The 27,996-nt window shown below is 41.5% G+C and overlaps 1 protein-coding gene across 8 annotated transcripts in view; it reads left to right on the forward strand.

The window, feature by feature from the left end:
- Positions 1 to 27,996, forward strand: part of Nckap5 (NCK associated protein 5) — a 1,008,915-nt gene that overhangs the window by 652,069 nt on the left and 328,850 nt on the right. For all 8 annotated transcript variants that reach the window (XM_029563242.1, XM_029563241.1, XM_017797976.2 and 5 more), the window contains one exon: positions 10,520 to 10,669. In XM_029563242.1, coding sequence (XP_029419102.1) covers positions 10,520 to 10,669 — 150 coding nt within the window. The remainder of the gene's footprint in view (positions 1 to 10,519; positions 10,670 to 27,996) is intronic.

Raw genomic sequence — 27,996 nt, forward strand, 5'->3', positions numbered from 1 at the left:
ATTGATGTGAAGCTTAGGATGACCTTGAACTTCTGATCTTCCTGCCTCTCCTAAGTACTGAAATTACAGGCATGCCCCACCACACCCAGTTGATGCAGTGCTGGGGATCAAACTCATGGCTTCCTGAAAGTTAGGCAAGCACTCTACCAACTAAGCTACTGAAATAGCAAAACTGACTTCATTTTATTCAAGCTGACTTTTTCTCACCCTCCGTTTCTGTCCATCCACGCCCCCTGCTCTAGCTAACTGCAGCCAGCCAACCAGAACAGTCCCATGCAGTTTCAAGGAGTATATTGTTTCTACAATTCTGGGAAACATACAACTAGCCAGGCAGAAGGTCTCCCATCCAGCTATACCAACAGCTCCAGAAAGTGTATTGTTTCTGCAATTCTGAGAAGCTTGTTTTTCCTAATCAAAACTTAGAAACATTTTGTTAACCAAAAACCACTTTGTTAACTGACCTAGCCCTGGTCTGGTGTAACTATGGTGATTAGATATAACCATAGTTATTGGCTTTACCCCTGGCATGATGCAATTGTGGTTTTTAAAATATATATTTTATTCATTATTTTCACTTTATGTGTATGTGTGTATTACCTGTATTTATATAAGTTTATCTGTGTCATGCAATGCCTTCAAGAGGTCAGAAGAGGGCAACAGATCCCTTGGAACTGGAGTTATGCATGGTTGTTAGCCACCATGTAGGTGCTGGAAATTGAACCTGGGTCTTCTGCAAGAGCAACTAGTGCTCTTAACCATTGAGCCATCTCTCTAGCCCATAATTGTGTTTATAAGCTTTACAAACCTTGTTCTGCTTCTCCTCTCAGTCAGGAGTTCTTTCTGGCAATAGCCCCTCTCAACCACCGGCTTCTTGTTAATTATTAAAGGACTTTTAATTCAACCATCACTGTGTGGCATTCCTCTGTGCCCCATGCTTGATATTACACTATGGTGCCAGCCTCATCTACATATTTTTTAATGCCTCCTAGTTTATAGAAAAGACTGTTGGTAAGAGCTGGGCTGCCTGCTCTTTGAACTAAATGAGCTCCCAGGACTAAGATGTGTCTAGGTTAAGCTCAAGCAGCCCAGAGCTTTGTATTGATTGGTATTTTATGTAGACCAGATGATGCAGAGTATTTGAGAAGAAAAGAGTAGCATTCCCAGTTCCCCTGCTGGTGAATCATTACCTCACTTACCACATAGAAATACTCATAGCTCTAAGAATCGCTTTATGTACCCACAAGGAAAAATTTGATTTAAACACATGAGTGCTATCCAAGCCCCTAAATCTTTGACTTCCTGAGGACTGGCTCATATTTGTTGACGCAGACAAGATCATGGTCCCAGCCATATGTGAAATATGTGGGGAGCAAGGTTGGTTGCTTGTATAGCAGCCTCACTTTTGTAGAATTCACTGCTGATTAAAGCCTATAAAAATGAAAACAGGTCACTTCTGGAGCCAATGCTTCCTCTTCAATTTGTTAACCTTCTGAATAGAACTAGTTTGCTTTCCTTGCTTGTCCCTGGGAAGAGAATGTATTTTATTTAGAATTACAGGTTTCTTACTTCTGCCTTGTATTCTCATTCAGAGTTCCTTTTCTTTCTTATTTTGTCTCTTTCTGTCTCTTTGTTTTGCTCTATCTCTCTGTGTCTCTCCTAGTATCTGTCTCTGCCTCTTTTGGGCTTTGAATTTCTTGCTATCTCTCTCTGTCTCTTTCCATGTGTTTCTGTCTCTGCCTTTATCTCTCTCTGTGTGTCTTTCTGTGTCTTTTTGTCTCTGTCTTCTGTCTGTTTCTGTCTGACTCTCTCTATTTTCTCTGTCTCTCTTTGTAGCTCTCATTCTTTCTTCCTGTGTGTCTCTGTGTATCTGTCTTTCTTTGTTTCTCTCTCCTCTTTGTTTTCCTTTCACATTCACCTCTTTCTTCTTTCTTTCCTTCAGGCCTTCCTTTTCTCTCCCCTAGATGCTCAAGTGGAAAAGGGACTAAAATTTCTGATATTGTGTCTGGCTGTATCTGTTAGTTATGCTTAGATTAAATACACATCTTTGATTTTTTTTTTAAAAAAATGTATGCTGTAATGAGTTTGAGATAAACTTAGAAGACATCCACCCTGGAATCAGCAATCGTGAGATGCAGTGGGAGGGAGTAGAGCCATATTTCCTCTCGGATCTGTCTTTTTCTCATTTGCCCATTTGCTTCTAGAATTCCCCCTTCAATTTCTACTCTTAATATTTCATTGTTCTCTAACACTCACAGGGGCAGGTAGCGGGGGAAGGGGTGGAGAAAAGAACTGTCTAAACCATACTTGGAACTGTTTTTGCAGGTCAATGGTGAGCTAAGCAGGACAGGGATATAGCTTTCTATCTTGGGTGGTATCACATTGGAGCTGCCCTCAAACCCTCTCTCCATCTATCACCAGCACACTGACAGGCTTGTCCAGCCGGCACCCCACAAGCATTCAGGAATCCTCCACTTCCAGTCACCAGCATGGGTGTCTGAGAGCACTATCATGTATGCACTCACAGGTCTGCAGATGACAGGAAGGTAAAGGCCAAACAGCTGTGAGTTTTCATCGTTTGGTGCTTAAACACCCCAAGACTCATGAGCCTGGGTGGAATAGTTTTGAGGTCTGTGCTTGATGCTCTTTCTCTGTTTCCTGTGGTGATCAGATTTAGCCACTTGGTGACACATTTTCAGTGCTTCTGTTACCTGCCTACAGTTCCTTCTTTCCTTCCCTACTGGTGCTTCCTGCATTTCTCACTGTTTGCATTCAACCTTCCCCTTCCCTTCCCTTTTCTTCCCTCCCATTTTCTTCTCTCCTCTCCTCCCTCCCTTGCCCCTCCCTACTCTCATTTCTCCTTCCCTCCCATCCCTCTTCCATTTCTCTTTCTCTCCCCCTTTCCTTCCCTACCCTTCCATCCACTCCCTTCCCATTCCCTCCCCTCCACTACCTTCTTTTATTTTCCTTCTTCCTTTTTTTTTTTTTTCCATTTAGACAGGGGTTCATGTAGCCCAGACTGGCCTTAAACTCACTATGCAGCTATGGCTGTCTTGGTCCTCGGATTCTCCTACTTCTGTCTTCTAAGTGCTGGGACTACAGTGCATACCATCACACTCAGCTTCAATCATTGTTTTCTAAGAACCCACCTGCACTTTAATGATTTGGAACTGCGAAGGGGAAAGTTGAGTTATGAAGGGACATTCCTCAGGAAGTGCATCTTCCAAAGATGGCTTCTTACCCCTTCTCTGCTCTGTGGAGTTTGAAAGTCTCTGTGTCCCCAACTGTGCATCTGTGCTACTCTCTGGTTCTCGCTGTCCTCTCTAGTTCTTCACACACTCCATATTTTCCATCCTGCCTGAGGTTTCCACTCACATCTGCAATGGGCCTCATCTAGAGATCTTTCTAGTTCCTCCTCTGCCCTGCTGCACTTCTTAATGAGCATCTGAGAGAATTGTCACCATGCCCTTCTCTCTTGTCACCTTTTATTTAGCTATGGGCAATTTGGGCACCATTGCCAGGTTTCAGTTAAACAGGTCTCAAGTGCCCCCAACTTACCTTACTACAAGATGTCAGGGCCCTCTTTCCATTCTATGGACATTTTTATCTCTGTTGAGTGTATTAATAATATTTCCTTCCTAAAAATTGTGTCTTTAGTAATTGAACTCTTAGAATTTTAACTTTGGAAGGGGCTGTTAGTTCACTTGGAACTTTATAAATGGAGGAAACTAAGTCTTAAAAATGTCTGAATGATTGCCCTTGCAAGACTCAGGGTTTGGTGCATAAATTCTACAGCACCATCATTCCTGGGATGGGATAATTTTGAAGGTCTTTGTAAAAGTTGGGCCACTCAGGGTAGAGCCTGATCTATCATAGGGAACTCTTTTAGGTAAGCCTGACCCCAAATCTTCCAAATTGCTGGCCCTCCTTCTATGAAGCCCTTCCAGGTGGTGAGCTGCCCCTAGCTCCAGCCCCCACCCCCCACAGCAGTTTCCCCTCTGAGCCTCTGCATCCTCTTTACTGTACTTAGACTAAAGCCCAAATCTCTTCATAGCTTGAGGGCTTGAGACTCTGTGTGTGTGTGTGTGTGTGTGTGTGTGTGTGTTGTGGTACACATGTGCTTGTGGAGTCCGGAGGTCAGCCTTGGCTTTATTTCCTCAAGCACCCTCCACCTTATTCTTTTCCTTTTTGTCTGTCAGTCTGTCTGTCTGTCTGTCTGTCTGTCTGTCTGTCTGTTTGGGGGACTGAGTCACTTACTGGTGTGGAATTGACCAATAGGCTAGGCTGACTGGCTAGTGAGGTACAAGTATCTTGCTGTCTCCCCAGAGCTGGGATTACACGTGTTCACCATTACATCTACCTTTATTAGCATGGGTTCTAGAGATCCAACTCAGGTCTTCATGCTTGCAAGGCAAGCAGTTACTAAGTCAGGTCCCCAGCCCCTCACCATTTTTCCTGCTCACCTTCTTGCAGTCCCTCTGCTCTGACACAGCCCCCCCCTCGGTCCACAAGGGAATGGTGCCCCTCCTTTCAGTACTTTATGTTTGGACTGCCCTTTTCCTATACCCTCATACCCCCTGTTCTCTTCATTTGGTATCTGCTCAAAAGTACAACTTCTCATACGACCTTATGCTGGTGCCACAGAATCTCTCACAGTCTCTAATCACCCCTCTGCCCATCACAGTGTGCTATTTTATTTAATTTTCACAGTATTTGCCACTAGTGACAGTTATACTAATTAAACATATGATTGAGCATTCGCTATGCTCCCCCAAACATTAGAATGTAATTTTGTGGGTTGTAAGATCTTGGTTCTGTTTTTCCTGTCTGGAGCCCTGGATCAACAAAATTTAGTAGTGTTCAGGAAAACTGTGTGTTGAATCCATCAGTGACAGAAGAGATTCTTGGCAATGAACAGAGTCCATTGTATGGACAAAATTTACCCCTAACCAGGATCCCTGTTTGATTGTCCCTGTGACTTGCTAACCACTCAAGTTGGTCACCCTGTCATTGTATAAGTAATTCTGATGGTTGGCTTTGTCAATTTAACACAGCACCTTCGCAGAGTCTCAATGAGGGTTTGGCTACCTTGGGTTGGCCTGCAGGTATGGCTGTGGTGATTGTCTTGTTGAGGTTAATTGCTATGGGATGAGCCAGTCTACTGTGGGCAGCACCATTCCCTAGGCAGGGGATTCTGAACTGTGTAAGAGTAGCTGAGTACAAGCAAGTGAGCTAGCAGGCTTGTATTCATTTCTCTCTGCTCCCGACTGTAAATGCAATGTAACCAGCTGCGCCTGACTATGGGTACAATGTGACCAGCCGCTTCCGACTGTGGGTGCAATGTAACCAGCTGCTCCTGACTATGGGTACAATGTGACCAGCTGCTCCCGACTGTGGGTGCAATGTGATCAGCTGCTCCTGACTATGGGTACAATGTGACCAGCCGCTTCTGACTGTGGGTGCAATGTAACCAGCTGCTCCTGACTATGGGTACAATGTGACCAGCTGCTTCTGACTGTGGGTGCAATGTAACCAGCTGCTCCTGACTATGGGTACAATGTGACCAGCCACTTCTGACTGTGGGTGCAATGTAACCAGCTGCTCCTGACTATGGGTACAGTGTGACCAGCCACTTCCGACTGTGGGTGCAATGTGACCAGCTGCTCACGACTGTGGCTGCAATGTAACCCACTGCTTCAAGCTGCTACTGTTGTTACTTCTCCACAGTGATGGACTATAATCTGGAATTGTGATCTAAAATAAACCCTTTCTCCCCTAAGTTGCTTTTTTTCAGGATATTTTGTCATAGCAACAGAAAGGAAACTAAAACTTTCATATTATGTACCTGTGAAATTTTATCTCACAGCCCTCAGTCATTGCCCCTTGTGAAATGATTAAAATGACCCTGGCATTTTATAGATATAAACCCTCATCCATAATCTAAATCATCTTTAGTTCCCCTTATTTCAAATAATATTTAAAACATTTCTGTTGGAACCTTAATTATATATGTATAATAATATCATTTTCTGTGAGTTCTATATTTTTTTAATTTGCTCATTTGCCAAAAATTTATTTAAAATTCCTAAATTAATGTTTGTGCTCATTCATGGACATGTACACAGCAAAAAAGATTTAAGGCAATTGGAGGACAAATTCCCAAATGACATTGAAGAAAGCAACTTGCCTTCTTGGCTCATTTCTTAAACAATAAGCAAGTATTCTCTTTGTGGTCTATTCAGTACTACTTTTGTTGTTGTTGTTTGGGGGGTTTTGGGGGAGGGTTGTTTTGGGTTTTTTTTTGTTTTTTTTTTTTTTGCTTTTTGTTGATAAGTTGACTATTTAAGATGTCCCTCTCAAGTACAGTGTGGTATTCCTAAGCACAAACAAGGCTGGAATGTGCTAAGAAACTAGGTGTTCAGTAAGCTATATTTGGGTCTAAGGTATAGTCCTGTGAAACACTTCAGTGGTTACCAATCAACAACATATATTAAATAAGATGCCAGTACACAAAGTCATGCATGAATCTAGGTGAGATATTGATTGGCTGGTGAAAATGTAGTGATACAACAATTCAGTATCTGCTAATTCAGTGTTCATGATGGCATTACAGAGCATAATGGCTATGGAGAACACAAATCAACTCCCTACATACTTGTGCATGTTGATGTTAATCTTGTTTAGGGGACAAAGGAATCAGGACCTTCTGAACTTGAGTGGCCCAAGATCATTTGCCAAGCTGCTAAAGGGTAGAATACACATGCCTATCAGGTTCTAAGGTTGTCTGGAGTTTCTAGTTTCCATATCCCTGTTTTTCCTCTGTCTTAATTAGCTGCAAAGTCCTAATAGTGTGTGTATATGTGTATGGGTGCATGTGCACATGTGCACCTGTGTCTCTGCCTCTGTCTGCATATGTCACTGTGTGTGTTTTTTTCTTTGTGTATTTGTAACCAAATATCTATGTATGTGTACAAAATTCAAGTAACATTTACTCTTGGAATAGTGAAATAAAACATGATATGTCCAGAAAAGTAGATTAAGATTAAAATGGTAGTTTAAAAAGTATTTTGGGGTGCTGGAGAGATGACTCAGCAGTTAAGAGCACTGGCTGGTCTTGCAAAAGACCTGGATTTGAATCCCAACACCCACCTGGCAGCTAACAACCATCCATAACTCCAGTTCCAGGGTATCTGACACCCTCTTCTGGCCTCCACTGGCACTGCATGACACAGGCACATTCATGTACATGCAGGTGTAATACTCATACACATAAAATAAATAATATTTTTATGTATTTTGGCTGGGTGTAGTGTTGGATGCCTTTAGTGTTGGGAGGCAGAAATAGGCAGATCTCTGTGAGATTGAGTCCAGCCTGCTCTACATATCAAGTTCCAGGCCTACTGGGTCTATAGGGAGACTCTGTCTCAAAACAAACAAACAAAACAAAAAACAACAACAAAAATTGCCTTGTATTATCTTGGCTTCATGATTAATTAATTACAGTGTTCTCCATTCTTATTTTTTAATTATTTTTATTTTATTTATTCATGTGTGTGTGTGTATGTGTGTGTGTGTGTGTGTGTGTGTGTGTGTTGGGGATTGAACTCAGGTCATTAGACTTGGCAGCAAGCCCCTTTACTGACTGATTCCTATCTCTAGCCCTATGAGCCATATTCTTAAAGGAGAAGAATAAGAAATTTTTTGCTTCGAAGTTGGCTTGGTAACAAAATGCATAAATTTCTGTTCTTTGTGATGAAATAGAAATCTGGCCAGTAGTCAAACTTTAGAGAATTGAATATAGAAAAATCCAGCTGGTCTGTGGATTTGTTCCTATTGTGTGTATGTGTTAGTTAAACTTTCCTAGTATGTAGCTGAGCCAAACTCACATCTGCACACTGTATATGATCAGAGAGGTGCAGGCCCAATTTCATAAAGCACCTTCACCACCTTTGTGTGTTTTTTGTGGGGGCATATAGGGGTCCATTAGTGTATGTTCACCATGTGTGCATGTGCATAGAGAGAGGCCAGAGGACTACCTCATTTGGTTCCATCCACCTTGGGTGTTTTATTTTTATTTTGTTTTCTTTTTAGATTTTAGAAAAAGCAATTTATTTTTTGGCCTACCTCTACCTCCCTAGCACTAGGATTGCAAGCACCACCATGTCTGGCTTATTTTTTTGTGATTCTAGGGATGGATCTCAGTTCTTCATGTTTCCAAGGCAGACACTTTAACCAACTGAGCCATCTCCCTAGCTAGCCTTCTGAATCCATTGTGTATCTATTTATATAGTGAGACAGCAGTTGAAATTACATTCTGAAATCTGCACAAAATAAATTAGCATGGGTCAACATACCAGCTAAGTGCTTTATACCAATATATGTACATTTGTGCATGTGGACATGTATGTCATATGTGTATGTAACTCAAGATAGTTTTTCACATACTTAATAATGCATTTTCAAAATTATTTTAAAATATTTTGGATCCTTCAAAGATCTTGATGACTACAGTTTGAAAATCTGTGTCCCCTGCCTTGAACTTGTTTCTATGTAGATGGTATGATTCCCCTGAGTGTAATAATCATACTGTATTTTGCTTTGTGTTTGAAAATGATCTTAATACTAAATATAAAGTCTGTTGGAAACCAACTATATCAAACCCAAGATTTCTGAAGTGTGTGCTGGGATTTAATAGTGTGACAGGATGATTTCACTGGTGTGAGGGTAAAAGGCTTGGTATATGAGACATGGATTGGGTTTTGTTCATACAATACTCTTTTCTTATCCCTTTGTATAATTGTGTATTATGATGTGTGCATATGTGTTTGTCTCTGTGAGTGCAGATGTGTATGTGGAGGTCAGAGGACATGACTGGTTGTTGGTCCTCACCTTCTACCTTGTTTGAGACAGAGTTTCTTGTCATTTGCTGCTGTGTAGGCCAAGCTAGCTGGTCTGCAAGATTCCTGGATTCTGCTGTTTCTGCCTCCCATCTCCTTGTAGGAATGTTGGGATCCCAAACATGCACCACTACAATCAGTTTACATGTGGGTCCTGGGAATCCAAATTCAAGTCCTCACACTTGGGCTGCAAGCATTTTACCCACCAAGCCCATCATATGGTATTCTGACATTTCTTTTTCTCTCTGAAGTACCATTCTCAAATTAGCACTTCTCAACTCCCAAAAAGCTGTCAGAGACGAGGTTGAATATGGACCTTCCAATAGGGACACAAGACCAGATAGACATATTTCATGCCTGCCTCGAGGCTATGCAGCAAATCCCAAAGTAAGAGAGAGGGGACCAAGGGTTCTTAGAAACTGGGTTATTAGTGAATGAGGGAACTATTTGCTTTGAGCTTAGTTCTGAAATCAGGGGCTGGGGAAATGACCAGTGGTGGAAGCACTTGGCATTCAAGCATGAAGACCAGTGTTCATAACCCCAGAACCCATGTAAATGTCAGGAGGACATGGTGGTCCGCCTGTAATTTCAGTCTTGGAAGGCAGATATATGGAATCTTGTAGCAAGCTGGCTAGCAAAACTAGCCATTTGGATGAGCTCTGAGTTTGACTGAGAAACCCTGACTCAATGAATAGTATGGAAGTGTGATCGAGGATGATTCCTAACATCAATTTCTAGCCTCCACATGCAAACACATATACAGACACCCCCCCCACATGCCCACATACATAAAAAGAATGCATACATGTATATCTCACCCACATGAAAAATGGAAAAAAAAAACAAATTTTGAAATAATTTCAATATTTTATTCTATTTATTTTTCCTTATTTGTTAACTAGCTGCATGTCTGGTAAGTTCCATGATCTTCTTAGGAAGAGCCAAATCTTTCACAAATGAAAGCATCAAGGTGAATGTATTTTTTTTCTATTTAATGCACAGCCAAATTATACTGTGATGATAAAAATAAATTAACCACATGATTTTGCCTATGGCTTCTTGATTGCAACTGGAAAGACAACATGCGTTTTCATGTGTGGGAACCTAGTATCTTTGTCTTGCCAGGGTTTAAGAAAACCCTCTACTGTGGGGCTGGGGAGACATCCAAGTTGATAAAGCCCAGTTGCAAGCATGAGGACCTGATCCACAGTACCCAGGTAAAAGAGCTAAGTATGGTCGTGCATCCTTGTAATTCCAGCACTGAGGAAGCAGAAACAGGCATGGCTCGCTAGTCAACCAACCTAACTTACTTGATGAATTACATGTAAAGTAGGAGACCTTGTCTCAAAAAATCAAGGTGGATGGCATCTGAGGAATGACACCCAAGGTTTGACTCTGCCCTCCTTAGGCATGAACACACATATGCATGTATGCACACATGTGTAGCCTTGTGTGCACTCACACACAAAAACCCACATACAAATATGCACACAGGAAAACTAAACAAACAAAAATCTCTGTTGTTTACCTCAGAATCAAATGAATCCCAACTTTTCCACGTTAGGCTCATGCTGTTTTCCACCTGGAGATTATTGAAAAATCATCATTTTTCTTTCTTGCTTCAGGAAAGACTGTCTGAGGAGGAGAGAAAACACCAGGAGGCCCTGGGCAGTCCTCACATGGTGGTGGATGAAGACTCAAGGAGCAGAAGCAGCTGTAGTGATGAGGGAAAAGACAAGACCAAGCTGCTCTTAGAAAGACTGAAGGCTCTTGAGGTAAGACAGAAAACCATGTACCCACTAAAAGAAAAATATGATGTAGTTGACTGGGTATAAGTGAATCTGTGTCTTACTTTCTCGGTACCCCCAGACTGCTACAGTCACCCATCTGTCATGAAGATCTCTTTGCTAATGATGGACAGAAAGTTGAAATGTGTATCACTTGAAAAAGTCTTGACCCTGTGACTATAGCTATGTTAACTTCCAAAGAAGACATAGCATAATAATTAACTCAGAATCATTTCAGACCTCAAAATGGATCAGCCTCTAAAACTGAAAGCCCTTCCAGGCCAGGGCTGTGGAATAATTCACTTTCTTTTCCTAAAACTGCATAAAATGAATGCATGTATGAATGAATGAGCAAAAGACTCTAATACTGTAAAAAGACAATTGTAAAATGGTGTGTATACATATTAGCATACATATTTTGATAGATTTCCTTTAAAAATATTTTCATTGTTTTTTGTGCATTTTATACAATAGTTCTTAATGAAATTTAGATCCCCTCCCCCATCCATGTCGCTACATACCCCCCAACCCGACCTCATGCATTCTGATATATATATTAAGTCATGCCCAGTCAAGCATTTGCATCCAAATGTCCTTGATATCCACTGGGGTTTAGTCAGCTTACCTGAGATCTTAAGGCAGTTCTACTCTCCCTCACCCAGCAGTAATCAGTTGCCAACAGTTCTCAGGATAGGGCCATCCTTCTACCCATTTCCATTGCTTCACATTGGGCCCTTGTCTGGTTGAGTCGACATGGATCTTGTGCATGATGCCACCATTGCCACAAGTTCACATGTGCAAACTTCCAGTGGCCTGAAAGCTTCTATTTCCCTATGTTCATAGACCAACTCTGGCTCTTACAATACAAATCCCTTCTGCAATGGTCCCTGAGGTATGGGTGGATGAGGTTTAATATAAGAGTCCTCTCTAAGGGTGCATACACTGCACTCCTTGATTCTCTAAAATTTAGCCATCTGTGGCCTTCTGTGTGCATCACACTCTGTTGTATAAGGATGCTTCACTGGTAAGAGTTAAGGGATACACTAGTATTCTTTCCACCAATGTTCCACTGTGTTCCATGAGCCTTAGGTGTTGAGGCTATAGATATGTCTCCTAGGTCTGGGAATCTCTCAGATGTATGTTCTGTGCATGTGACAAGTTGTGGAACTCTGTAATAGCCTCTCTCTGTTGAAAAAAGAAGCTTTTTTGATGAGCGGTGTATGGTATTCTTGTCAGTAAATATAAGGATCCATATTTAGCATATAGTAAGAAATTTTCATTTGTCTAGAGATATGACAGAGACAGGGTTTTCTCTAGGATCTATGACTTCTCCAACATGTATATTTGGCTATAATTACAGTGACACCTATGAATTTCCTCCCATTGGGAGGGATTTAAGTCCATTTAGATAGTTGGTTATCCCCCAGATAACAGTACCACTTCTGCACCAATAGAGGTAGTTTGTTGTGCCAGTTGTTGTGATTATTAGGCTTCAGAGCTGAGTTGAACAATTGATTGATTTTCTCCCTTAGCAGCTTGCATATTATCCTCTAGAACTATGAGTTCTAGTCTTCGGGGAAAAGGCTTCCATGTCAGTTCTAGCTCCATGGCTTCAAGGCCTGTGTCTGAAATATGTCATGTCTTTGGCAGTAGGGTCTTATCTTCAAGTTCTGGGAGATAACCAAGGGCTCCAGCAATAGCCTGTGTTATTTGGGGAGTCTCTTGGACCACTCTGACCAACTACTCTAAGGGAGATCTTTCCTGTCTGGCACTGTGCTCCTTGCCATACAGCTCTAAGGTATACAGATGCATTAATGTTCAGACAGTGTATGTGTATTTCTCAGGGGGTTTCCAAGTCAACACATTTCTGTCTGGCTTGCCACACCACCCAAGCTCCATTCATCTCTCCTCTTTCTCCCCGCATCCAACCTCCCTTCTCCATCCCCAGTCTAAGGTTACAGTCCATCATGTGGTAAGGACACCAACTTCAAGCAGCTCATCACATAACATCCAGGGCCAAGAGCAGAGAGATGAATGCACACATACATGCTCATTTGCTTGTGCTTAGCTCAGTTCTTCCACTCATATACCCCAGAACCCCAAACTAGGACATGGTGCCCACAGTGAGCTGAATCTCCCCACATCAGTTCACAGTAATCAAGTCGCTCCCCACAGACATGCCTACAGGCCAACCCAATTCAGATAATTCCTCTCTGGGACTCTCTTCCCAGGTAATTCTAGGTTGTCAAGTTGACAATTGACACTAACCATCATATCTTCTATACTAAGGTTGTTACCTGTTCATAAGTCATGTTTACTGTTCATCTGGATCTATTAATTAATTCAAGAAAATATAAATGAAAATACTGAGGTACTCCACACAGACATAACTGAAGGTGGCAAGGTGAGCAACTGGTGCCAGATGCTGGGCAGAAGAGCTAGGGACCCTGTGGTTCCCCTGGAGGAAGGGCCAGAAATCACCTATCTTTCCAGGGGGTCTCCTACCTTAGTCATTTATAAAAGGTCAGAAATTGTTCTAGGGGAAGAGGGAGGTTTCCATCTGAGAGTGTTAAGAAACCCCTCAATTAAATTGATTCATCAGGAACGAGCTGATAGTACATGTATTTCGGTTGTTGGATTTTATTTATGTTGCAGTGAAAATTGCTATCAGTTCATCTTATTGTTAGGGAGAACTTTGTGAAGGGCATTTTATTTAATCAAGCTAAGAGGACTTTTTAAAAATGTCTTTGGCAGCAAAAAATGTTCATAAACTTCAGGGGAAAAAATGAAATCATATACATATATATGTATATGATTTCCCCTTCCAAAAGGATCTTTATTCTTTGAGCAACAACTCTTTCATCCAGTATTAGTGGATGCAGTAAATGGTGTCCTGAAGTGCCATTAATCCCCACAATTTTAATTCACAAAGTGTTTTATTTTCTAAATTGGATTCCTATAGTTGAAGGGTCATTGTTTATTTTCTACAGTTCCTTGTTTATATTAAATTAACTCCCTACTTGCCCCTTTTTCCTCAATGACCTGTTCTTGAGGATTCCACAGTCTTTTATTATATAACTTTAAGGGGTGAGGGTTTGAATTAGGGTGTCATGTGGTCCACACTGACTCTGAACTTTTTAATGTTACTAAGGCTGACCTAGATCCCCTGAAAACTTTGCCTCTAATTCCTCAGTATTGGGATTGCAAGTGCCTACTATACTCAGCTCTATTATTGTAAGCTTGAAATATTTTATTACATGTAATCCCATTTTCATATGCATTTTATATACTACTTAATTTTTTAAAAAATTATTTCATATACTCTTTGTATAGAGTCTTTTGCATAAGAGCTCATTTTAACAATGCAATTAGAGCTGCTCACAGACACCCATGCAGATTCCAGCACTTCAACAAGATGCACCTAAGAAATCAAAAACATTTCAGTAAGATTTGATGTGGTATAGCAAGATTTTAGTACAACAAACATTATTTTATGCTAGTATATTTTTAAACAACTATATGTGAAGTCTCTTGGCCACTGATGTTATAGAAAGCAGAGGTGGAAAAAAGCAGACATTCCAGGCCAGAGAGCTGGGGAGGGGCACAGGTGCTTGCTAGCAAGCTGGAGGACCTGTTTGATGTCCAGAATCTGCATGATGGAAGGAGAGAATGAACTCCTACAGGTTGTCTTCTGACCTCCACATGGGTGGCATGGTACACACATGATCACACACACACACACACACACACACACACACACACGCACACACACGCACGCACACACAAATAAATAAATAAAACAATAAATAAATGAAATGCAAAAATTAAAAATTAAAAAGAAAGCTCACTGTTCTGGTTCGTTCTTCATTGCTGTGACAAAATACTCTGACCAATACCAACTTGGGGAAGAAAGGGTTTATTCAGCTTACATCTCCCAGGTCGCAGCTCATCAGGGAGTCCAAGGTAGGAACTCAGGGCAGGAACCTGGAAGCAGGAGCTGGAGCACAGGCCATGGAGGAATGCTGCTTACTGGCTTGCTTCCCTGGCCCCTGCTCAGCTTGCTCCCTTACCCAACACAGGCCCACCTGCCCAGGGGTGGCACCACCCACAGTGGGCTGGGCCCTCCTACATCACTCAACAATCAAGAAAATACCCCACAGACATGGCCACAGGCTAGTCCAATGGAGGCAATTCCCCAGTTGAGGCTCCCTCAACCCATGTGTGTCAAGTTGACACTAAAGCTATCCAGCATACTCACCAAGCAGTTCCCAAGGTATGAAGTAGAAACTGAATGAACATCTCACATTGTGTTCTTGATTAAATGTTTTACTCATTTAATGATGCTTTTTTAATAGTTAAAATCATACTTAATAACGTAGCTCATACCAGAGAAGCCCTTGAGACAATTAAATAAATATGGCCCAGGTCTTATAGGCATGCATCAGAGTCTGCAGGGCACCTACCCACTGAGATTTCCAGGTTCTTGTGTCCTGGAACAAAGAATTGGAACAGAGACTTAAGGACAGTAGTAGGGATAGAGAAAGTTTCTTAAGAAAAACAGTGGAGGTTGGGGATTTAGCTCATTGGTAGAGCGCTTGCCTAGCAAGTGCAAGGCCCTGGGTTCAGTCCTTAGCTCTGAAAGAATAAAAGGGAAGGGAAAGGGAAAGGGAAGAGGGAAGGGAAGAGGAAAGGGGAAAGAGGAAAGGAAAGGAACTGGAACTGGAGTTAAGGATGGTTCATAGATGCCAATGGGCACTGGGAATCAAATCCCGGTCCTCTGCAAGAGCAGTCAGTGCCCTTAACCACTGAGCCATCTCTCCAGCCCCATGGTTGGTGTTTTGTATGTAGTCCTGATAGGGATGGCTTTCCAGACTGGCTTGCTTCATATGATAATTTTGCTGTTTTACTCTTCATGTTCCACTGCACTTCCACACAGATACTTCATACCTACCTCAGTCCTAGGAAACTTTAGGAGACACACACACACACACACACACACACAGACATACACATACACACACAGACACACACTCAGAGACATACACACACAGACACACACAGAGACATACATACACACACACAGAGACATACACACACAGACACACAGACATACACACACAGACATACACACACACCGACACACACACACAGACACACAGACACACACACAGATATACACACACAGACACACACACAGACACATACACACAGACACACACACACACAGACACACACACAGACACACACACAGACACACACACAGACACACACAGACATACATACATACACACAGACATATACACACAGACGTACACACAGACACACACACACAGACACACAGACACACACACAGATCCTTGCTCACATACAACTTTCATTCTCTGGTCTTCCTTAATCATCAACCTTAGATACAACACCCCCTTGGGTGGATTTTCTCAAACTCCAAATCCACAGAGGACAGGAGGACTTGGCAGAGTAGCTTTAGATAACTCCATTCCTTTTCAATCTTTGACTACAAGACATTTCCCAGTGTCTTAAGTGATATCACATGACAGGGCCAGCTCTTTCCCATGGGCTCCTTTCTACTCCAGCCAGTTCCCCATCTTATGGAACCCATTTGTTCCCCTGATTTCATCTGTGCTCTTCCTGAGCTCCCAAAGGTATCTTGCTAGATAAGACAATTACCTTCTTACGGACAACCCCAGAGGCAGCTATCAAAACATCACACAGGCACACGGCATATATTCCCTTTCCTATTCCCAGTTTTCTCAGCTCAGTGCCTTGTGTTCAGCCATTTGTAGGAACCTCAGAGAAGAAACCTAGACTTTCTGTCCCCACAGCTTGGCCATCTAACTTTCTAGGCCTAAATCCACATTTTTGTTTAGGCTCCTGGCATGTGGCAGAAAGACTACTTGATTATGTTTTATGTCTGAATTCTTGAGACACATGGGGGAGCCAGGTGCCACATGTGCTAGAGATGCATGGGTGAGCCAGGTGCCGTGTGCATAATCCTTAGTGTTTTGGTGCACAGATGTGTGATTCTGTGTTTTCTAAAAGTTTGGGTTTCTAACACTGCTATTCCAAGGGTTTCTTTCTTTTCTTTCTTTTTCTCCCTTTGCCTTAGGCATGTGTATACGTGTGTACGTGCTTGTTGTATGTGTGTGCTCTTGTGCATGAGTGGAGGCCAGAGATCAAAATCAGGTGTCTTCCTCGAGTGCTCTCTACCTTCTATTTTGAGACAGGGTCTCTCACTGGACCTGGAGCTCATCAGTTCAGCCCAGGCTGGCTGTCCAGCAGCTCCAGATACCCTCCTGTCTTCACCTCCCCAGCACTGGGATGGAAGGTGCATGTCACCACATCAGACGTTTTTTGTTTGGGTTCTGGGGATCCAGCTCAGGTCCTCAGGTTTACACAACAAGCACTTGACCATCGGAGCCTTCTGCAAAGCCCAGGGACTGGTTTCTTTAGTTGGTGAGAAGTACACTATGTGTTCTAAATAGCTCTGCCATGTTACAGTTATGATAGGATCTCTCCCCCAAACCCACTTTGTGGCACTGATTCTGGAATCTACCTAGAGTTGCTCTCTGAGGTTCCTTTGTTCCAAACTTGAGGTCATAGTCTGTGCCCCAAGAAGCCAAAAGCCGAGTTCAGCCATGCGTCCTCAATCAGAACAGTCAGATTTAATAGTAAAGAGCAAAAAAAGATTTATTCCATGTGGCCACATTGGGAAGAGGGGTGAAGAGATCCAGTGATCCCCTTCAGAGCGTCTTCAGGGTCTTAGAGATTAAAATACAAAGGGCTGGGGATATGGACATCTAAGCAGCTAGCTGCCTTCAGTGTGTGGTCCTGCCCACTATTAACTCATTATTATCTCTTCAAAGTTGTCAATCTCCTTCCTGGAGAAAAGAGTTTCAGCTCTGGCTGACCCAGGCTTTTTCTCTCATAATATGAGATTCCTGGGATTTTTTTTCAATTTCTTGGGGTCTATTGTTTTAATGGTCTCATAGCTAACATATCTTTTAAATATATTAATTTCTGCCAACCAAGATTACATCTAGGCTGCCTCTACCCTTTTCTCTTCTTGGGGCATTTGGCCCAGGCCCCAGATTTGCTCCTGGCATGTTCCTTGCTGTACATGATTATCCTGTCTCCCGGACCCCTCACTGAAGCCCCAACAGCCCTTCTCCCTACACTAGGTCAACCTCAAAGCTGCCTTCACATCAAGATAGACATCCCCCATTACTCTCATCTCCCACTGTACCTGATTCCCAGAGTCCAGCCAAAAGCAGAGTAGGTAAACCTGAGAACGCTTCAGAGTCCTGACCCTCTAAAGAAGTACAGATATCTCCTTTGTTGCCTCAAGTTCAGAGGAACTTGGCCTCCTATAGGACTGATTTATTTCATGCAGAAAAGTATGGCAATTAATATGTTAGGGAGAATAACAGCCCTTTCTACTCAATTATACCTTTCCATGAAAGTTTGACAATTAAAGTGCTAAGCATAAGTTTTTTGTTAATAAATGATTCTGTTTAAAATTAGGCAGTTTAAAATAGTCAAACCTGACTTTACACTTTACATCACAATTATTTATGGAACTCATACTCTTTCTCTATGTCCCCCTGTGTTACTGTGTCTCTGTCTCTCTGTCTCTATCTCTCTCGCTATCCGTCTCTGTGTGTGTGTCTCTCTCTCCATACACACACACACACACACACACACACACACACACACACACGATACTCTGTGGAACAAATGCTGTTCTCAGTCCCAGGGAAGGTCAGTTTTTATGGCCCCCTTCCTAGTGGGTAGAGACAAGAAACACATGCTAAAATAGTAAGCAAATGAGTGACTAGACAAATAAGTGACTGAATGAGAAACATGAGCTGATGCCATAAGGAAGAGTTAGAGATGGGAGTGAGAAAGGCAGTTGGCTACCAAGAAACCTTCCATAGCAGTTCAACTGTGTCCAGTGTAAACAGTGAAATGGAGACAGCTAGCTATGTGAGGATCTGAAGACTGACAGCCCAGAAAGGAGTAGTTGCAAGGCTGGAAACTGAGTTGGGGATGGAGGAAAGCTTGTAAATTTACAGGAACAAAAGTAAGATTCATGTCCTATTCTATCAAAAATAAGAGGAAGAAATTGAAAGATAAGTTTAGCAGAATAGAAATGGACAGACCCTGTGAAGCTGTCCAGGCCATGATCACAGCAAACAGCCTGAGAATGACAAGTTCAGAAGAGCATTTTTAACCTGGAAAGAAATATAAAATAACCTGCTTTTCTAAAAGTTTCTAGGCTGCTGAAATAGCTCAGTCTGCTATATCATTGCTGCACAAGCATCAGGACCTGAGTTCAGTCTTCAGAATCCACATTTTTTAAAAAAGCAGGGCATAGTGATATAGACTTATAATCAACCTAGCACTGAGAAGGTGGAGCCAGGTGACCTGCTGGAGCTCCCTGGCTACCCAGTGTAGCCTACTTGCTGAGTTCCAGGCCAGTGGGAGACCCTGTCTCAAAAAAAATTCAAGATTGGGGGCAAAAGTACTTGCTGCTCTTGCAGAGTACCCAGCGTGCTGTGTTCAGTTCCTAGCACCCACGTGGTGGCTAACAGTTGTCCACAAATCCAAGTCCAGGGGATCTGACAACTTCTTTTGGTCTCCACAGGCATTATAGGACATGGGTACTCTTACACACGTGCAGAAATGCACTCATACACATAAAATAGAACAATGTGATCAGTGCCTAAGGAATGATACCTGAGGTTGACTTCTCATGTACAGGTATATACACACTGTGCACATGAAGTCCCCTATTTGTGTACCTGCATACACACACACACACACACACACACACACACACACACACACACACACATACAGAGGCAGTTTCTACTGCTTGTGGGTTCTACATCAGCACAAAAGTGAGCAAGTTTTATATACTCCAATGTGTGAGTGGTTTCAAGTAGCTGTAAGAGTCTAAAGGGTGAGTCATCCAGATGGTTCAGCGAAAGGCGCTTAACATCTAGCCTTATGACATGAGTTCACTCCCTAGTACTCATACAGTGGAAGGAGAAAATCAACTCCCACAAGTTGTCTTTGAACTTAGTCACACACACACACACACACACACACACACACACACACACACACACACACACAGAGAGAGAGAGAGAGAGAGAGTCTCCTCCTGGGACAGAAATGCAGAAAGACCAGGCAAAATGGTTGGAATTTAGGTTCAGGAACAAAGGCCTGGAAGTAATAGGGATAATGAAATTATATTAATAACATCTCTGGACCAGAGGACTATGGATAATGATATTGGCCATATTGCCAAACCTTTATCTAAGACATGCTATATCTCTTACAAGTTCTGTTCTAATTACTATATAAAGTCATGTCTATGTACATTATTTAAATCTTTATAACCATCTGGGGAAGTTATTATCATCTTTATTTTGTGAATATGGAAAGTAAGCCCCAGAAAGGTTGGCTGTCCTACCCAAGATCTTATAGTAGGAAAGTGAAAGCATTTTTTATAAAAACTAATACATTTTATTTTTTCTAGTATCATAGCTCTGGAAAGTGGTTTTCTATCAGGTTTAACGGAGGCTACACAGAATATTTTACCCATGGAATATGGATGAAAAGGGAGGAAGCACAAAATTTTAAATAAAAACAAATGCTTTGATAGCTTTTATTTATGTAGTTTGGTGTATATGTATGTCTGTGTGTGTCTACGTGTGTCTATGTGTGTGTGAGTGCAAGCATGTGTGTGTGTCACATCATGTATCTGGTGGTCAGAGGACAGCCTTGTGTATGTCCTTGCTTTTCCTCTTTGTTTTCAGAAGGGTCTCTTCCCTGCTGGGTAAGACAGGCTAACTGACCTGCAATTTCTGGAGATGCTCCTTTCTCTGATCCCCGTCTCCCTTAGGCCCAAAGGGATCACAGACACTTAGGCTATTGCTTCAGTTTTTATGTGAGATTTGGGGATCTGAACTCAGTTGATCAGGCTCGTGTGGAAAGCACTTTTACACCGAGTCATCTCTCCACTCCCTGGAAGACTTTTAACTCCTTTTCCATTCTCACATTAATAAAAATGCACTTGGGGATTCCTAAGAAAAGAATAACAGAAAATAATGTGGGCAGGGAAGAGTTCATGAGCATCTGACCTCCAATTCCATGGTTCTCCCTTGCTATGCTGGTAAGAGCTGGTCAAGTAAAGAGAAATTGTAGTGGTAAAACCTGTAGGAATTACTGATGGATTGGATGCAGAACATAAGGGAAACTGAGAAATCAAGAATGACTTCTGGTTCTTTTATCCTTCACTGCTGACAGTGATGTCATAACAGGTTCCAGAGAGAGGCTATTGAAGAGAGGTGGCTCATGGGAATTACAATCTGATCATTAGCTTGTTCTCTCCATGTTGAGACACCTGTTCAGCATTCAAGTGGTAATATTCAGAAGGGTGCTGTGTATATACTGAGAAGGTCAAAGCTATAGATATGGATCTGAAAGTCATCAGCATATAGATGACATTGTTCAGGGCAGGATCAAATGAAGTTACTTCAGAAGTAAGTGTAAATATGGATGCAAGGAAGGCAGAGGACAGAGCCCTGGGGTGCCCTTGCATTAGGGAACTTTGAGAGCTCAGGGAGAGCCAGCAAATGAGCCTCTGTAAGACAGGCTAGTAAAAATGAAAAGCAAGATATCAGAGAAATCTAAAGAAGAGTGTTTCAAACCTAAAAGAAGTGCTAAATTCACTGCTGGTTTTGCTTTTGATAACAAGCCCTGGTTGCCATAGCCATGGTTTCTTATTAGAACAGGAAGAGGAAAAGGGAAAGATGGGAGAGCTTCATGTATAGATAACTCTTGATATAGACTCTAGTTTCATCTATTGCTGTGATAAAATACCCTGGCCAAAAGCAACTTGGGAGAAAGGGTTGTTTTGGCTTACAACTCCAGGTTACAGTCCATTATTTGAGGGAAGTCAAGGCAGAAACTCAAGCCGTCATATCTCATTCACAGTCAAGAGGAAAAGAATATATGCATCCTTGCTGCTGCTCAAGCTGCCTTTCCTCTATTCTTATACTGAACCAAGCCCATGAAGTCCTGCTGCCCAGTCAGGTGAGTCTTTCCACCTCAATTAACAATCATGAGACTTTCCACAGACATGCCCACAGGCCACCTTATCTAAATAATTCCTCATTAAGAGTTTCTTCCCAGATTCCCTCCAGTCCTATTCTCTCTAGAACTTTTAGCATGAAGGCATTTTGAATTTTTCAAAGGTTTTTTTTCTGCATCTATTAAGATGATCATGTTTTTGCCTTTAGGTCTGTTTATATGATTTATTGTATTTATTTATGTATGTTGAGCCATCCCAAGATCTCTAGGACAAAGCCAGCTTGATCATGGTGGATGATCTTTCTGATACATGCCTACATGCAGTTTGAAAGTATTTTAAAATATTTTATTTATTATTTTTGTTTATGTGTATGAATGTATTGCCTACATATATGTAAGTGCACCCATGTTGTACACTGCTCATGGAGGTCAGAAGAGGACATCAGATCCCCTAGAATTGGAGTTACAAACAGTTGTTAGCTACTACGTAGGTGCTGGGAACTGAACCCTGGTCCTCTGAAAGAGCAACCAGTGTTCTTAACCACTGAGCAATCTCTCCAGCCCCCAGTTTGTAAGTGTTTTATTCAAAAATTTTGCATCTATGTTCATCAGGGATATTTGTCTGCAATTTTTTTGTTGTTGTGTCTTTATCTAGTTTTGGTATTAGAGTAATACTGGCTTCATAGAAGGAGTTTGGAAGTTCTCCCTCTGTTTCTATCTTTCTTGATAATTTAAGAAGTATTGGTTGTAGTCTTTTGAATGTCTGGTAGAATTCTGCAATAAATCCATCTGGACCTGGGCTTTTTTTAAAGTAATAAGGCTTTGTATTACTGCTTCTATCTCCTTATTTGTTATGGGTCTGTTTAAGTTGTTGATTTATCCTTGGTTTAACTTTGCTTGTTAGGTTGAATATAGAAATAAGTCCATTTCTTTTAGGTTTTCTAACTTAATGAAGAAAAGAGTTTTAAAGTGTTCCCTTGTAATGCTCTTCTGCAATGTTTCCCTGTTCATCTCTGATTCTGTTAATTTAGGTCTCCTCTTTTTTTGGTTAATTGACCTAAGGGTCTGTTGATCTTGTTTATATTTTCAAAGAACTGGATTTTAGATTCACCAATCCTTTGTTTTCTTTGTTTCTATTTCATTGGTTTCTGCACAACTCTTATTATTTCTTCCCATCTGTTGGGTTTGGGTTTGGATTGTTCTTGTTTTTCCAGATTCTTGGGTTGCCATTATTAAGTCATTTCTTTTTGCTCTGTCTGACTTTTAATATAGGCCCTTAGAGATTTAAATTTCCCTGTTAGGACTGTTTTTAATGTGTCCAGAGGTTTGTTCTGTTTTTTTTTTTTTTCATTATCATTTAATTCTAGATTTTTTTTATTTCTTGATTTCCTCTTTGACTTCATTCAGGGGTGTGTTGTTTAATATCCATTAGGTTGTGTAATTACTAGGGATTCATTTGTTGTTGATTTTAAGCTTTATTGCATTATGGTTAGGTAGGATACATGGAGTTGAAATTTTTCCTCTATTTGTTGAGATTTCTTTTGTGTCCCAGCATATGGTCTACTTTAGGGAAACTCCCATGGACTGCTGAGTAGAATTCAAGGTTGTGTCAGGTTGACAGTGAAAACCATCCAGTACAATGTGTGTTTATTTGACATGGCACACACATGTCAACATTGGGTATCTTCCTCGATCACTCTCCACCTTACTTTTTGAGAGAGGGTCTCTCACTGAACCCAGAGCTAGCAAGGCTGAGGATTCCTTTTGGCTCCACTCACCCCATTCTGGGATTACAATTGGGCCACCATGCCTGCCTGGCATTTGCGTGGATGCTCAGGATTCAAACTCAGTGACTCTCAGGTGTCGTTCCTCAGGCTCTCTAACTGGGCCTGGAAGTCGCCAATTTGGCTGGACTGACTGGCCAGTGAGCACCAAGGATCCTCCTTTCTTTGCCTTTCCAGCACTGGGGTTGCATGCCTCAGCCAGCCTGGCTTTTAATATGGATCTAGGGCTCCAAACTCAGGCCCTCAAGCTTACATGACAAGTGTTTTACTGATTGAGCCATCTCTCCAGCCCTCCATGATTCTTTTGAGAAATTTTCTTCAAGAGTAGAGTGGATATGCTAAGTCAAACCTGGATGTGTGAGACAAAAACAACCCTTTGAACACATGTTAGTGTGGGGATGATACAGTGGGAAGGTTAAAGTTTATGGTACAGAGACAGAAATATAAATGTTAGTGTGAGATCTTCAAGAAGGCAAGAGAGATGGAACAGGGACAGAAATACAGCTTTTAAAAAGTCAGATGCCTAAAATACGACTCAGGAAATTCTAACTCTCTGTCTGTGACGAAAACGAAACACCTGTATCCTTTCAAAATTCTGCCTGTATTTCAGATACACAGCCAAGATAAAGAGCCATAAATAACCGCTTTGCCTTTCAACATTTTGTTCTATAACAAGATACCTGAGCTATCTTTTAAAATAAAGAGGTATATACAGCACACGATTCTGGGGAAACAAGGTCAAGTCACCATGGTGCCATCATCTAATGAGGCTCCCTGGATGGGTTATAACATAGGAGGGGAAGGAATGGAACTAGCCATGTGCAAGAAGGGAAGACAGAAACCAAAGGATCAGGGAAGTGCTAGACTTGTAGAAGACCTATATTAGCCAGTTGATGAGGTCCCCATGATCTAAATACCTTACAATAGGCTCAATTCTTAGAGGTCCTGCCATCTCTGCACCACTACATTGGGAACCAGTCATCCATCACATGAGCCTCTGGGGGACACACCATAGAAAGATTTTGAGTGATGTTTCAAACTATTGAAACAACTTAGTTTGGTGCCAAATGCAATAGGTCCTCATAGGTTTTCACCACCTTACCTTTGAAGCAGCCTTCCTTCATCCCTAGGGTTCAGTAGAGCCCTTCAAACTAGGATTCAGAAACAGCTTCCACCTGTACCCAGAGCCATTGAGCCTCTGAGGGGGACGACATCTTGTGCTCAGAAGTGCTTTGAGCTGGGTATAGTGGGGCAAGTCTACAAATTTCCATGCTTCTGGGGATGAGACAAGAGGATTGAGGTTTGAGGCTAGCTTGAGATACGTAGTGAGACCCTGCTCCAAGTAAATTAAATAAAGCAATAATAAAATAAGTGGCTTTTATAATTCTTTTCTGTATGTTTTGTGTGGAGTTATGGGCATGCATGTGCACCTGGGAAGGTAGGAGGACAATTTTGGGTGTCCACCTTTACCTCCTACTTTAAGACAGGGTCTCTTGTTTACCACTACATATACTAGGCTAGCTGAGAGCATCTAGAAACTTTCCTGTCTCCACCTCCCACCTCACCATAGGAATACTGAGATTACAGATGTGCACGACTGAATCCATCTTACATGGGTACTGGGGATTTGAACTTGGGTCTTCATGCCTGACTGCTTTATATAGCAAGTGCTTTATTCACTGAGCTATAACTGCAGTCCTCTAAAGTGCTTTTAAGTCTCTTCTTATGGCTGTGAATGTACACAGATTTGTTTGTGCTCCTTGCTAATGAGAATAAGAAGCCAATTTTTAGTATTCCTAGTTGTCTTTAAGTAGTCACCTTGTTCTTCCTGCCACTTTTATCTTTTACTCTCCTAAGACAATAATAGAAGAAGAAATTAGAAAGTTATCAAGCAGTCCACCAGTGGGAGCCTCAGTTGAAACCCATGATTGTTATTTTTTCCTCATCATTAGGTTTTATGACAGTTTGTTGACAAGCAACATCACACATCTCTTCTTAGGGTACCTGGCATATATCTGTGTCCTGATTAATTTCCATCCAACTGTGAGTCACTGCAAAATCTCTAAAGTAGGATTAGAGACAAAAAATTCTGTTTGGTAAAGGGGCTTCAAATTAGGAAAAAAAATGACATTATATGAGAGGACATAACTTCACACTAGCAGTTTTCTGATGATAAAAGCAGTAAAAGTCACACAATGGAAAATTTGAATTATAGAAAATAAATTAAAATTATCTCTGTATATCCACATACTCCACATTCATGGATTCAACCAACTGATGATTGGTGTACTGAAGAAGACTGCATCAGTACCGAACATGTACAAATGTATTTCTCCCGAGTGTATCCCCTAAGTGATATAATAAAGCAACATTTATGCACATTTATTTAGTATTGGATATTATAAATGGTCTAGGGATAATTAAAAGCATATGAGAGGGCCTGGGGCGATATTTCAGTCTGTAAAGTGTTTGCTGTACAAGAATTTGGACCCCTAGAATCCACATAAAAAGCTAGGCATGGCAGTGTGAATTTATGACCCAGTTCTGGGGGTATAGAGATTGGCAGATCCGTGGTGCTTGTTAGCCAGCCAGGATATATGAATCAGCAAGTTCTAGGTTTAATTAGAGACCCTGTCTCAAAAAATAAAGTAGAAATTGATCAAGGAAGGCATCAGATGTTTAACTCTTGCCTCCACATACAGGTGCACACTCACAGGCATGCACACCTGCATATACTCACAGGAACACATGCATATACCATACACATGCATAGAGTCGCACACACAAATAGTGTGTGAGGAAATCTTTATAGGCTATATACAAATACTATGCCATTTGATAAGACTTCAGCGCCTATGGATTTCGGCATCCCCAGGAGTCATTAAAATCCTTCCACATTTATTGGTTACTATTCTGTTGCTGTGATAGAATACCCTGACAAATGTAAGTTGGGAAAAAAAGGGTTTATTTTGGCTTACAGTTCTAGAGTACAGCCCATCATGATAGGAAAGGCATGGCAGCAGGAATGTGAGTCCTGCCTGGTAGTCAGGAAGCTGATTGATGGCATTTCATTCCCACACAGGAAACAGAGATTGAGAACAGGAAATGGAGCTAGGCTATAAAGCCACAAGACCTACCCCTCAGTGATGTACTTCCTCTAGCAAGGCTCCCTTAAAGTTTCCATAATCCTCCCAAATAGCACCACCAGCTGAGGAGCTGCATTCAAATGCAGGAGCCTATGGGGGATATTTTATGTTCAAGCAATAGCATCATTGGATATTGAGAGACAACTCTAAGCCAGTCCCAATCAGAAGTGTCTTGCTTTTGTCACTGACATCCAGTCTTCTGTTGTTGTTATTATACTTAATCAAATTAATACTTAAAATATGCATATATATATATATAATATAGTAGCAGGATCCTGATTTTCATGGAATATATGAAACTTGCTTCCAATCAAAATCATTCCAAAGCATGATAGGATGGTTAAATACTAAGTTATCAATTAAATACCACCTTATAGTATATTTAACCGCTTTCTGTTATCTTAGATTATTGGCAACTTTTTACTATTCTAATATTGCTAAATACTGTATTATAGTATCATGCCCTGGTTAGTTATAACACTATTATTATAAACAGCTTTGGAGTATAAATATTTACACACCTAGATTTTAACAGAATATTTTATCATTTTAATCATTTTATTTGTGTTGGGGGTATATATAGAGGTAAGAGGACAACTTGTGAGAGTTGGGGGGTCTCTTCTTCTGTCATGTGGGTTCTAGGATCTGATGTAGGTCTTCAGGCTTGGTAGCAAGCAGCTTTTCCCCCTCCTTTTGCTATTTTGCTTGCCACTTTTTATTTTGCTTCTTTTTTTAAACCTTCTGTTTATGTGTGTGTGACTGTGTGTGTGTGTGTGTGTGTGCCTGCACACCTGCATGCCATAGCAAATGTGCAGAGGTCAAAGAACAAATTACAAGAGTCAATTCTTTCCTTTTCCCTTCTACCACGTGGGTCTTGGAGATGGAACTTAGGTAGTCAGGCTTGGTAGCAGGCACCTTTACCCACTAAACTATCTTGCCAGCCCAGGAAATAGGATATTTTAATAGCATTGCTCTTTTCAAACATTTGTGCAAGGAGGCATTGCAGCTCCTTGAAGAAACAACTCTCCAAAATTAACAACTGCAAAAATGGTGCTGATGAAGGTGAGTATCCTGCAGGCGAATGTACTCTTCCATTGAGATACAATATCAGAAAGTCACCTGGGAGAGGGCTCAGCTGCTAATGTGTCTGCCTTGCAAATATGAGGACTTAAGTCCATTCCAGAACCCATGTAGAAAGAGAAACATGGTGACATGAGTAATCCCAGCAATGGGTAGATAGACATGGCAGATACCTGGGACTCACTGG

Source organism: Nannospalax galili, unplaced genomic scaffold (genome assembly GCF_000622305.1).
Source record: "Nannospalax galili isolate Female #2095 unplaced genomic scaffold, S.galili_v1.0 scaffold995, whole genome shotgun sequence".
Classification (NCBI taxonomy): domain Eukaryota; kingdom Metazoa; phylum Chordata; class Mammalia; order Rodentia; family Spalacidae; genus Nannospalax; species Nannospalax galili.